This window comes from Cucumis melo, chromosome 5 (assembly GCF_025177605.1).
Source record: "Cucumis melo cultivar AY chromosome 5, USDA_Cmelo_AY_1.0, whole genome shotgun sequence".
Lineage (NCBI taxonomy): Eukaryota > Viridiplantae > Streptophyta > Magnoliopsida > Cucurbitales > Cucurbitaceae > Cucumis > Cucumis melo.
In genome coordinates, this window is record NC_066861.1 from 13384200 (window position 1) to 13396870 (window position 12671).

The 12671-nt window shown below is 34.5% G+C and overlaps 1 protein-coding gene and 2 long non-coding RNA genes across 5 annotated transcripts; all 3 read right to left on the minus strand.

Moving 5' to 3' along the window:
- Nucleotides 1-2667: 2667 nt before the first annotated feature.
- LOC127149324 (uncharacterized) lies at nt 2668-5195 on the minus strand. Of its 3 annotated transcripts, XR_007820793.1 has the most exons (5): nt 4964-5195; nt 4331-4688; nt 4145-4244; nt 3849-3898; nt 2668-3046 (listed from the first exon to the last, which is right to left on the minus strand). It is a non-coding gene; the product is annotated as an uncharacterized LOC127149324 (long non-coding RNA). The 3 variants fall into 3 exon arrangements; XR_007820795.1 differs by lacking the exon at nt 3849-3898; XR_007820794.1 differs by lacking the exons at nt 2668-3046; nt 3849-3898; nt 4145-4244 and having other exon boundaries at nt 4292-4688.
- Nucleotides 5196-5343: 148 nt separating this feature from the next.
- Nucleotides 5344-6456, minus strand: LOC107990543 (uncharacterized). The gene is made up of 2 exons (XM_051085326.1): nt 6211-6456; nt 5344-5760 (listed from the first exon to the last, which is right to left on the minus strand). Exons 1-2 carry the CDS (start codon nt 6454-6456, stop codon nt 5344-5346), a joined length of 663 nt encoding a protein of 220 aa, XP_050941283.1.
- Nucleotides 6457-8082: 1626 nt separating this feature from the next.
- On the minus strand, nt 8083-12067 carry LOC127149325 (uncharacterized). The gene is made up of 4 exons (XR_007820796.1): nt 11762-12067; nt 11038-11675; nt 10853-10947; nt 8083-10745 (listed from the first exon to the last, which is right to left on the minus strand). It is a non-coding gene; the product is annotated as an uncharacterized LOC127149325 (long non-coding RNA).
- Between the last annotated feature and the right edge of the window lie 604 nt (nt 12068-12671).

Sequence of the window (12671 nt, forward strand, 5' to 3'; positions counted from 1 at the left end):
TCCCACTAACTCTTAGTGGCTAGATGGTTGATCACAATAATGACACCAAGTCCACTAAGGTTGAGTGGAGTTTGAGTTGTTGGCTTTGTAAAAGTTTACAAGTAAAAGTGAGCATGATAGACCGAAAAACTAAGTCGACTGACCAAACCGAAAGACTAAAAAATTGACTGACAGACCTAACAAAAACTGACTAACGGATTGACCCTTACTCATCGATGTTGAGGTCGGTTTGACACTTTACTAAACTGACTATGGTCGGTTCAATGTCAGTTTTTTCAAAAAATCGACTTTGATCGACCTATGATCACCCCTAGTTGCATGAACCTTTTTTTAGGCCATTTGAAATTTTTTGCTGCTAAAGTTATTCTTTAAAATAACCTCTTTCAAGTTCAGCCTTGTTTCACAAGAAAACCATTTCTCCTTATTTTCCATCTCTTTTTCTCTCCTGGTTTCTTCATTCATCAGGTTCTATAACTCAGTTTTGAATCCAAAGATAATTTGTCAATTCTAGTTGTGCCCTGGTCTAGTTTATGTGAAGAATTTTGAGTAAACGAAGTTTCAAAGGTAAAATTTCACTTTAACCCTAAGTCAATTTAATTTGGGATTTCTTGTTAATCAAGAGCAATTAGGGTAAAGTTTTGATCCAATTTTCGTTGCATATGCCTAAAATTCTTCAATTTTTTGGTTTTTTTTTTTTTTTTTGTTTAAGATCGATTTGAATTGAAATTTGAATCTAATTTTCTTCTATCAACTATGGTAAAAAAAGTAATTGACAATTATTAGGGTTGGAGTATTAAATATTAGGATGCGTTTGGGGGAAGAGTTGATTTATGGAAGGGTTAGTGTTTTGATAAAACTAGTGTTGTGATCAACATAGTTTTATCATAACCCTTGTTTGGAGGAAGGGTTTAGAAATGTAGTTTTATGAGAAGAGGTGTTTGGGGGAAGGGTTATGATAGTGTTATAAATAAGATGTGTTTGGGGGAAGGGTTATGGGGATTTTATGATAAGATGTGTTTAGGGGAAAGGTTAGGTGGGTAGTTTTATGGGAAATTTATGATAAGATGTGTTTGGGGGAAGGGTTAGGTGGGTAGGTTTATGTGAAATTTATGATAAAATTTATTTGGGGAAAGTGTTATGTGGGTTGGGTTAATAATTTTTTTTTATGTAGTATAATATTTTTTAAATGAGATTGTAAATATGATAAAAAAATTCTTATTAAATATTTTTTTACGAAAGCGTCGAACCCGTATTATTGCAAATAATTTATTGTATGTGTAATGTTATTAAATTAGTAAAGACAGTTGTCCAATTTGGAATTAATTTCAGAACATATTGTGAAAATTTTATTAAAATTAATTTTTTAGAAAGACAAATTAATTATTTCCTATTTGTAATTGACGATAGCGATATCCCCCTATTTTGAACATATATAATCTAGTATAACGCCTCGGTGAAATTGTGACTATTTTTCTTAATTTTAAATAAACATTATGAAGGGAAAAAAATAGTTGTCTACAATAGGAAAAGCATAAACAGTCAATATCATACAGAAAAAAAAAAGCAAGCAAATAAGAAGCAACTCAAGTCAGTACAAACATAAACTACCTCGTCGTGTCTCTAAGAGGACTCTACAAAATCCCTCCCTCTCATCCTCAAGCATGAGTATGAAACTCCGAAGGTCGTCCACACAAGACAAAAGATGCCTTTGCAATAGCGCCCTATCCAAACTCGTTAGTTCTGGCATCTCACGCAATATGCAGAAGAATTTTGTGTCCACATGGTTGTCATTGACAAGGGCGCGTGTAGGCCACTCCACAATCATCCTGAGTTGCTCGTTTGTTTGGTCGAGTGCCAGATGTATGCCTTCAACATCCACCTCTCGCTGACTTTCCCTCTTCTTCTTGGATCCACTCGATCTAGTCCTACCCTCTGAAGCGCGAAAATGTCGTGATGCGTGTACATCGTCCTGCGACAGGTCAATCCCCTAGCTGTACACAGGCGGAACTCCTCGTTTCCATCCATCATGTCAAATCCCTCATATCCGTCAGGGTCATTAGACCCCACGTCCGCGAATGTCTCAGGGAACCGACCCGTTGCCCTATCGCGACCGAACACATATGTAAGTTCATCGTAATACGAAAACGATTTGTTTAGGAGTCCCTTCGTTGCAGGATGCCACTGTGGGAGAAAAAAGGACCACTTATGAGTACTGATAGAAAAATTGTGAAGTAAATGTACATTGCGAACACCATGTGACGTTCATATTATTTTCCTTACCCTAACCCAATTATCAAATAATTCTTTCTCCGCAATTATTCATTTCTCTTCATCATTCCACACAAAGCCACTACGTGCTGGCCCCTACATTTCGCCGATGGCCTGGAATGTCCGCTTCAGTGTCTTTATTCTACAGTCAATTACAGTCGTTGCATGGACACGACATCCAGATAGTTTCTCCGCCATCATCTGTACCAACTGAGCCAGGTAACCTAGCCGGAACGTACCATTATTGGATTACCATCCCCCCATTAACACCAACTCCATTAAAGACTCCACAAGAGTGCCCTCCTCCTCCTTCGTCCATGTCACACCCCCTCCCGGACTACCTGCTCCCTTAGACCGAAAGATGGCGTGAAGCCGACGAACAACGTTATTCTGTACCTGTATCTGTCGACTCTGCTTAAAACTTTCATGTGATGAACTTGCCAATCTAGTATATAAACTATTGTACATGCCACAAAACACATCGGATCCTAGGCTAGTCAAACACAGCTAGTCAAACACATACATGAAGTGTACCTCAAAATTTACCAATTTCACGAGTAAACCTAAAGACACCTTAATCAAAATATAACCAACAAAATTTACACAACTACAGCTCCTAAAGCTTATACAAACTGTGGAGTATCTATAACATACAAGGGTGTGAATACATCACAAATACAACAGACTTTATGCCCAACTCAAAACACGTACTGGCAATCGATAATGAAGCTTCCGCAGACTAAGGCAGTCTATCAGGCACCGGGAAGTCGATCTCTACCTGGAAAATGGGTAAAACATTTTGGAAAGGGTGAGCTATGAAGCTCAGTGAGTGACTCAGTTTAAAACTATGAATTTAAAGATAAGAGCACGTGAAAACTTTACACATATAAATCTGTTTATACAAGTCGTAAATGTAAATGTGTAATAGTAAGAATAGCTTCCTTAAATACTCAGCATGTTCATCATTGAAATCTAGCAAGGCATATCAAGTATATCGAAGCATTTTAACTAACATGACGAATCTACGTTGTGTAGGGTACACCTAGTACCACAACGTTTACAAGCACTACGATGTAGTGGGGCCCGCCCAGCACTCCCATCGTCTTTGTCGTAGTGGGGCCCGCCCAGCACTCACGACAGCATCGTTGTTACGGAGTACACTCAACGTCAACAACGAAATCTAACCAGTGTGCACACGGTAATCTCTAGCCTTAGGCTCAAGATCTCAGTCATGTAGTTAATGAAAATTTCATAAATCATCATAAAATATTAAAACATGCCTGCTTATAAATTTTACACAAAGCTCGAACTTTACTCAGCTCTTTCGTGGAAAATTGTAGTTCTTAAAACAAAACTTCATACTAATTCATGCTTTGCTTAAAATATTGTGGTTTAAATACTTTCCAAACATTTAATATCTACGTGCTAGCATAAATTTCTTTAAGAAATCTAGTCTCCAAATTTACTTGAAAATAGTCATGAAATTCAAATACCTTTCATGGCTTCGTAAATAAACATTTATCGCATTCAATCATAATAACAGTTATGGAAAATATTTCAAAGTTGGTTTTGTCACTCACAGTCTTGGGCTAGATCCTTGGTCTATAAGCTCGGTTTAATTCTTCTCGGCCTGCCAACAACCCAACTGAGTATTAAAACCCTAAACATTCTGGTTTCCTAAAGATATACATAACATGTCGCACCAAAGATGACGCTCACGAAAACAAAGCTTAAGAAATAAAATCCTATTTCAACAATTCTCTAAAATTTCCAGATTTCTAACATAAACTTCAAAGAACTATACCTTTCTCAATACTTAACCAAAATGAGTGTTCTTTATATCACACTCTTCATTTTGAGATCCTCTAAAACTTACCTGAAGACATATAAATCTGATTCCCCGTGCATAAACACATATAACCCTCAAAACAGAACCACTTCCAGAATCGCGCGCACACGACCTCTTTAACTTGTTCCTACAATTTAACCAATATTTAGTCATTTTTGGTTTACAATTTCTTCATGAAAGTTGTAGTAAATTGAATAAGCTTTCCAACCATACCAAATAGAAATTCTAACTCCACCGATACACTCTGAAATACAAGAAAAACCAGAGACCTCCTGATTTCGAGTGAAAACCAACTGCCCTGTTTTCTTCATCAAAAAGCACCAAATGAATATCCGAATTTGCTCCAACGTTCTTCATAAAGTTTGTTTAAAAATGAGTTAACTTTCAGTAAATGTAAATCTCACCTCTTAATTCCTTTTGAAGAGTTCAAACCGAATTAAAAACCAGTGATGTGCAGAATGAACTAAAATTCAGCCATTGATACACTTTGCTTGAGTTCTTCTCCTCTTCTTCAACCTAAAAATTCTAGTAAAATTTCTCTTCTTCTTCCAAACTCTCTCTTAGAAGTTCTCTGCAAATTGAAGAAGGAAAAAGGAAAAAAAAAATAAAGGGAACTTGGATGTCTTCAAACTTGGCGGTGAAAGGAAGAGAAGAAGAAGAAGAAATTTTTCTTGGATTTTTCTTCTTTTTGTCCTTTCTTTTCTTTCTTTTCTTTAATTAATTTAATAAAAATATTTAATATATAAATATATATATTTATATTTACACTTAATTTCCATTTTTTTTTCTTTTATTTTTCCACATTTAAAGAAATTAAACCAAGAAAATATCGGGTTTACAACTTACCTTCCCTTTAGAAAATTTCGTCCTCGAAATTTAGAATGTCCTTAACTGAAAAGTATCGGATAGCTCTTCTTCATCTGATATTCTGGTTCCCAAGTTGCCTCCTCCGCTCCATGATGTCTCCACAAAACTTTTATGAGTGGAATCGTTTTGTTTCTCAAAACTTGTTCCTTTCTGTCGAGAATCTGAACTGGTTCTTCAACATAACTCAAATCTTCTTTTAATTCAACTGGTTGATCTTACTAAACTTTTTAGTAATATTAGAATTTCACATTTAATAGTCACAAACAAATTGTGCGCGTTCATTTCATATGCAACAGTACATTTTACAAGTCAATAAAATGCGCATACAACTGATGACTTCAAATGTAAAATTTTCTTATCTAAGCGTTACGCAACTTCCAATCTGTGAACATCGATTCGGCTAGTTCATCACGCCACTGAGACCACTCGTTTTTCGTCTCAATGTAGTGGATGTCTTCTGAAGCAGTAGTTGTCGCGTATGCAGAATCCCCCTCGTCCACATCGTAAACGTCGTCACAATATGTCATTTCTCTGTTTATCAAATTGTGGAGCAAGCAACATGCTAGTATGGTACGACACTGGACTTGTAGGAGATAGTATGACTTTCCATGAAGAATGGCCCAATGACCCTTAAAAACACCGAAGGCGCGCTCAATGACATTCCTTGCCGAAGAGTGCTTCATGTTGAAGTACTCCTTTGCATTTATTGGTGCATTTCCAGCACCACGCCACTCTTGCAAGTGGTACCGCTGGCCTCTGTAAAGAGTGAGAAATCCCTCAGCGTTTGGATAACCCGCATCACAGAGATAATAATATCTTGTTATTTAAACCATTTGTTTATGCGCTTTGAATATGTAAGTAGAAATCGGCGTATTTTTATTATAAATAAGAAATACCCTTTGGCACTGTAGTCCATTTTCTCGTGCTAGGGCATCTTGTAGAATCCACGAGTCTGCCACGGGTCCTTCCCAATCGGCGAGGACGTATACGAAATCCCCTTTCGTGTGCACACGCCCAATACGTTTGTGGCCATTTTCCCCTTATGCGTTCTGAATGTAGGTCGATCTCCTGCGGGTACGTTGACTTTTATGTACGTCCTGTGTAACGCGCCAAGGCAATTCTGCACGTTGAAATAAGTGCGACGTACGTAAAGGTCAAATACATTGAACTTCTACCATGCCCACCTCGAAACACTTCCAACTTTGATAATTGCAGTTGTTTGTTACCAGAACAGGTCTCTTTATCAACTCCTCGTACAGTCGAACCACAGCCAACAATACGAGGTTAAAATGTAAAGATACTGTCTCACCGGATCGTACAAATTCCCGTTGAATGACGCGGTTCGTTACGTCATGAGCAAGGACGTGCAAGAACATTGCTACCATTTCCTCAACATTGACAATCTCTGTCGATGAAAGACCAGCCACATTTCTAAGTAAATGGCATAGAATTACGAATGTTCGCATGTCCATATGCGTGCTCTGTCGACACACAAGATCTGACTCGTGTATCATGTGAAAGTATGCAAGCTGCCTAATTCTATGGCGTGTATCGGACGGTGTATGTGGGAGACGCTTATTGTTGTTCATTAGTAGCTCCAATGTTAGTAACATCTGACGTTGGGCCAACGTGAATGCAGTTAGGACTCCAAGAAGTGTTTGTTGATCCATTGCGAAGTATGTAAAGTTTCCTAAAATATATGTACTAAGTGAATTAGTACAATATCGATATATAGTGTGAAAAGATCCCTAATGGAAGCTTATTATGCACTTACAAAAACCCTAAACTTAGTAATATCCCTATTTACTAAAACCCTAAACATATAACAAATAACTTGTTTTAAACATTATTTTAAAAAACAGGTTGCAATAAAAAAATCCTTATGAAATTGTAAGTACAATCTAATGTGGTTCCGCTATTATAGAAATAGTATGTGAGATACGTACGTACTCGTGAAGATAGTATTTTAAAAAAAACCAAACTTGACATACGTATGTGTCATAGTGCATACAAATTTCAAGTAATTAAACACATCTTTTCAAAGTTGATGAAATGTGTATTCAATTAATTTAATTTAATTACTATCCAAATTTATGATCATATTTAAAAAAACAGTATTGGTAAAAAGTTGATGATATCCAAATTTATGATCATATTTCAATTAATTAAACACATCTTTTGAAAGTTGATGAAGTTAATGTCTTTTTTTTTTTTTGTAAAAAACATTGTTCATTAGTCGTACTTATAACAATGAATGAAAATCTCGTGTTAGCCTATTCTTGTTATGATATGGTAGTAGAAAAGTTTTTATATTTTTTAAATTAGGAATTGTTGTTAATTAATTGGTAGTTAATAGGAATTGTTGTTAATTAATTGGATATTTTTTAAATAGGAATTGTTGTTACTATATAAAAAAAGAAGATAGTTAAAAAAGAGAAAGTGAAGAATGCATACACATTATAAATTGAATAATATTTAACAAAATGTTCATAATAAATTTATACAAAACCTAAAAAAAATAAGAAAAAAATACTGAAAGAGTATACAAAGTCTACAAACCGCCATTACAATAGTACCTATTCAAAGATTATACTCGTGAATTGCGACGTCCTGCATAAGATAAAGAACATGGTTAATATCTGTACATAAGACACGATATAGAAGGTAAAAAATAAAGAATATTACATATACATACCTTATATGACGATAAATCTTACCCGAAATCAACATTGAATGGGAAAAGGGATTAATAATGAACATCCAAAGCATAACAAAAAGAAATTTTTTTTATAATTGGTAGCCTCAGAGTTTTGAAACCATTCAAAATAATGAATAGAATTTCATCGTAGTGGACACATCAAAAATAACAAAGTAAACATGAAACGATAACAGAGAAAGGACATAAACATATACCAAAAGGAAGAAAAAAACATATACCAAAAGGTGGACATAAACATATACCAAAAGGAGGACAAAAGCATATAAGGTAAACATGAATACAATAGATGAATATAAGTACATAGTAAAGAGTTTGTAAGTGAGAAAGGAAGACAGAAGCATATACCAAAAATATATAAGGTAAACATGAATACAATAGATGAATATAAGTACATAGTAAAGAGTTCATAAGTGAGAAAGGAAGACAGAAGCATATACCAAAAACATATAAGGTAAATATCAATAAAAATAGATGAATATATAAGTGCATACAAAACAGTGAGAAAGGAGGACAGAAGTTAATTGCAAGAATATGTAGGGTAACTTAAATGAAGAATCAGCAAAAAAAGGTAACTTACGAAGGAGAAGATACAAACAGAGAGAAGAATGCAGTAAATGAAAAGAGGAAACGTGGTGTATATATAGGGGAAGATGAGGCAAGTTGGGAGGGCCTTAATGGAAGCAAACCAAAAAATAAAGAGGAAAGTAATACACTGGAAGCTATCCATCAATAAAAGACAGGGAATCTCTGTTAGAACTGACATAAAGCATCGAAAGGTCCAAGGAGTCAAAGGCTATGTACTGAAAGCTATATCAAAAGCATACAATCTAAACAGATGGAAGAGACAGCACTGGAAGCTATACAGAAAGCATACAGTGTATACAGATGGAAGAGACAATACTATGCAGCCAGGTAATTTTTAACCCAAAAGATGGAAGAGACAATACTATGGAAGAAAAGTGGGTAAATAACTTCAAACATATTTTGTGAATACAAAATCAGGCAACACAATTGATAGCAAATGTTATCAAAACAATGTAAAATGTAAAGCAAGAAGACAGAATGAAATGCCAAAATAAAGTAGAGCAATGTAAAACAATAAGACAGAATGGAAGGCCGCAAAAGCATGGACAAATGCCTTTACATACATATATGGAAAACAAAAATCAGACAATACCGAAACTAAATTATCATAACAGAGAATAGAATGCAAACAAATAAATATATTCCAAAAGAAAATCAGTTTGTATTGAAAATGGGAACTCATCATCGGCTAAAAAAAATTGGATTCAAAAGACTCTAATACCTCCCTACCAAGCTCGATCGGCACCTAATGGCAGACAACGGTGTGAAGTTTCTATCTTATCAGTGAAGGAAATGACTAAATGGCAAGCGAAACACCCAGCCGCAACAATGGAACCGCAAGCGGCAAGGAGAAAATTACAGGGTCACCTTTAACAAAATGACTTTGGAGGCAAAACCCTAGATTCCAAAAGGAAATCGTGTTTAAAGCCAACGCCGTTGAAGGGTCGGCTTCAACAAACATGCAAAACCCTTGGGGACTGAGAGAGACAGATGAGAGAGATGCAGATAGAGATTCGGCATCACGAAATGGGGGTTCATCGGTGAAACGCAACGAACGAATGAAGGAACAAAATATCAACAAAATGTGGGTTAGGAGAAATTGATTTTGCATGAAGACGGATTGAGGGACAACACAAAACGCTTCAGTAGAGACAATGAAACAACCTACTTGTAGATTTTCAACGTTTGTGTCGCCACAGTGAAAATGATATAGATCTTCAACCTATAAAAATTTAGTCGAGAATTGCAAAAGTTCATGTAAAACATTAAATATATAGCCCATTTGAACATAAGTCAGAAACACACATTTATTAAATGGGTTGATTCGCTTGGGCAGGCTACAGATATTATTATTTCTTATGTCGTAAAAAACTCTAATCATCATAAATAAATACAACCAAATGCAAAAGTTAAAAAAAAATGTCTACAACAGGAAAGGGAAAATCAAATTGTTCCAACATTCATACAACTTGTTGGAATGAAATTTTATATAAAAATATCCAAGAGCCAGAACAAGATATACGTAGTAGAATGATAAAGGCTAAAATATATATTAACATATGCTTCGATATATGAAAAGGATGCAAAAGATGGTTTAAAAATTTTCATCAATCCTAAAAGACCCAGTCAACTGTTAAAACGTCACCCATCTACAGTAAGGTTATGAAAGCAAAACTAGTTTTCGTTTTCTAAGTGTTTATATCTTACAAATATAAGCCCCTGTTTAGAAGAAAAATCTTTCGTAGAATCCGAGAGAAAAACTAGATTGAGTAATTGCAAAGTTGGCACCACAAAATACATTAATACTGGTACCGGATACCTTACCATAGACAATTTCATTCAGATCACTGAGTGATGGAGTCCTCTCCAACAATTGAGCCAACATTATTAGAGTCAGTGTGTGAAATTATGTTATACTGGTAATGAAACATAACCAAAAAATAGAACGAATTCAAACAACCAAGTCAATAGTAAACATCTAAGGCCATAATGATTCGTAAGGTGATGTCATTGAGAAGTTAAAAGCACCATAAATGCAAACTACTTACTAATGCACAATAAGCCAAAAAATAAACCATGAGAAAGATGATAGCTTAAAGAAAGTACTAATTTACTTCGATAAATAATTGTCATCAAATACTATTTTTCATTTAAGAATTTCAATTTTTATCAATGGTATAAATCCCCAGAGAAAAAATTGTTATAACTCACATCTGCAACACACGAAAACAATAGTTCATAACAATTGATTGGTAAACAAATAGCTTATTTCATATTCAAACGTTGATCAACAAATAAATGACACAGAGCATGTTGGTGATAGAGAGTAAAACTTGACACTTCCAGATATACTTCACCTAGTTTAGTCAACTTTGATCAACCTATAATGAATGATAGTCAACAAGTCTAACCTTACTTAACACATCATGGCTGATGGATAGTAGCTCACCTTAACACCTACAGGAAAACAAATAACAATAAAAACATTTATGTGTATCAATATCACTCATACTACAACGAAAACAACTTGAATACGGAGATAATTAATACAAAAAGAATCTCACTATTGCAATGGGTAGTAAATCTCAAGGTCGATGCCAAGTTCAACCAACCTTCCATCTGAAACTCAGTAAACCTCAACAATGACAAAACATTGCTTCTGAAAAATCAAAACAAACATGTTAATTCTTTGTTAGAAGAATGAATTTTAACATTAGTGTCAACAAAAACAATGTGAAATCAAAACCACCTCAATCGCTTAGTTTTACATATCTGATATGTCATTTCGACATTCTTTCAAACACATTGTCTGCAGCAAATTGAGTTTCACTTTAAGCTCTCTTTTCTCTATGTTTAACCTTTAGAAATATTATCCAAGAAATAGTATAAGATTCACACACAAAACAAATGTAAAACATGAAAAGTTAAAATGTAGCAGTAAAAAAAAAACAAAAACAACTTGACTGCTACAACTTCTTAACACTACTACTATGGCCCAAGTGAGTAAGCTTTTGCCGCCAGGTTCCATGTGTAGCAGCAAGCCTCTGATTCTCATAATTAAACTAAATAATTTAGAATGATTTAGAATATTGAACTTGAAAACAAATGGTAAATATGTCAGAATAATATTTTATGATTTTAGTAGTAAAGATTTTGACATATAGTTTTATACATTGTCCAACAAATCTGTTAAAATAGCTATCAATTTTACCAAAAATAAATAAAATAAAATAAAATATATTTATAATAAACATATATATCCATAAATCTTATAGCAAAGTCGATCATGGCAACACGATCGACGAAGAGTTCATTTTGCTTAGTAAAACCAATGCCACCAGAAGTCCCAAAAATTCCATCTTCAACCCTCTGCTTCGGCTTCTCAACCTAAAACAATATCAAAATACATCGATTCTAATTCCATTTTATGTATTAAAAATAATAATAATAACAATAAAAAATAAATTGATTACCTTCTAGGGCGGGGCTTTAGTTTTGGATTTGAACAAAGCAAGAGTGGTGAAACCATCCACCGACAAAGAAACAGAGTGATTTGGAAAAGGATTCAAAATATGAATTTACACATGAACTTATCCCCTAGAACTTCAAGGAATTAAATCGAAAAATAAAATTAAAATGCAAGTTCCTTCTTAGTAGTCGCCATAATTTTCCTACTTTGACGGTTTAGTTTCACTCAAGAATCAACTAAAGTTAAGCATATTATACGTTTCTTCCGATTCAAAACAGAGAAATGAGGTTTTAATTGAAATAGCTAAGATAGAAAAAATACCTGTTTTGAAGAATTGGAATTGAGATCTTAACGGCAAGGAATGAAGAGATTCGGGCGAGGTGGCGAGCGATGATGAGATGAAACTATTGGATTTTTTGTCTAAAACTCGTAGATAGTAAATATAATTCATTGACTGTTATTAATAAACTGTTTTATTATTATAATTCCAATAAGTGTTATTGATTATATTATTAGTTTTATCTTAATAACATAAATCCAATAAACTAACATCCTAAGTTGTTTGATGAGTCTTGAACAGTATATAGACATACGGGATCAATGTTCAAGATCAGCTTAAAGGGATAACACTATCACTTTATATTTCATACAAACACACTGATGCAATGTGTTCATGTATGCGACATGTGAGTGAGGGTATCATATGCAATGAGTTTGCATAAGATCGGACCACGAATAGTAATCACTAGACGTAACTCCGTTATGGGTTTCTATTTCATTAGGATGACCTAAGTAACTTAGTCTTAATCCTGAGTGTATTATGAACTCCTGTTTGCGAGGGATTGTCCTTTGATTTGTATGAGTGAGAGTGGCCAGATTGTCGACTCAATATGCTTACCATTTTGGGGACAAGA

Bases quoted from the DNA above. Each gene is read 5' to 3' on its own strand.
- LOC107990543 (XM_051085326.1), bottom strand. From the start codon at position 6,456: ATGGACATGCGAACATTCGTAATTCTATGCCATTTACTTAGAAATGTG. The intron at 5,761-6,210 runs GTAACAAACAAC...CCAAACGCTGAG, and splicing joins TGATAAAGAGACCTGTTCTG to GGATTTCTCACTCTTTACAG.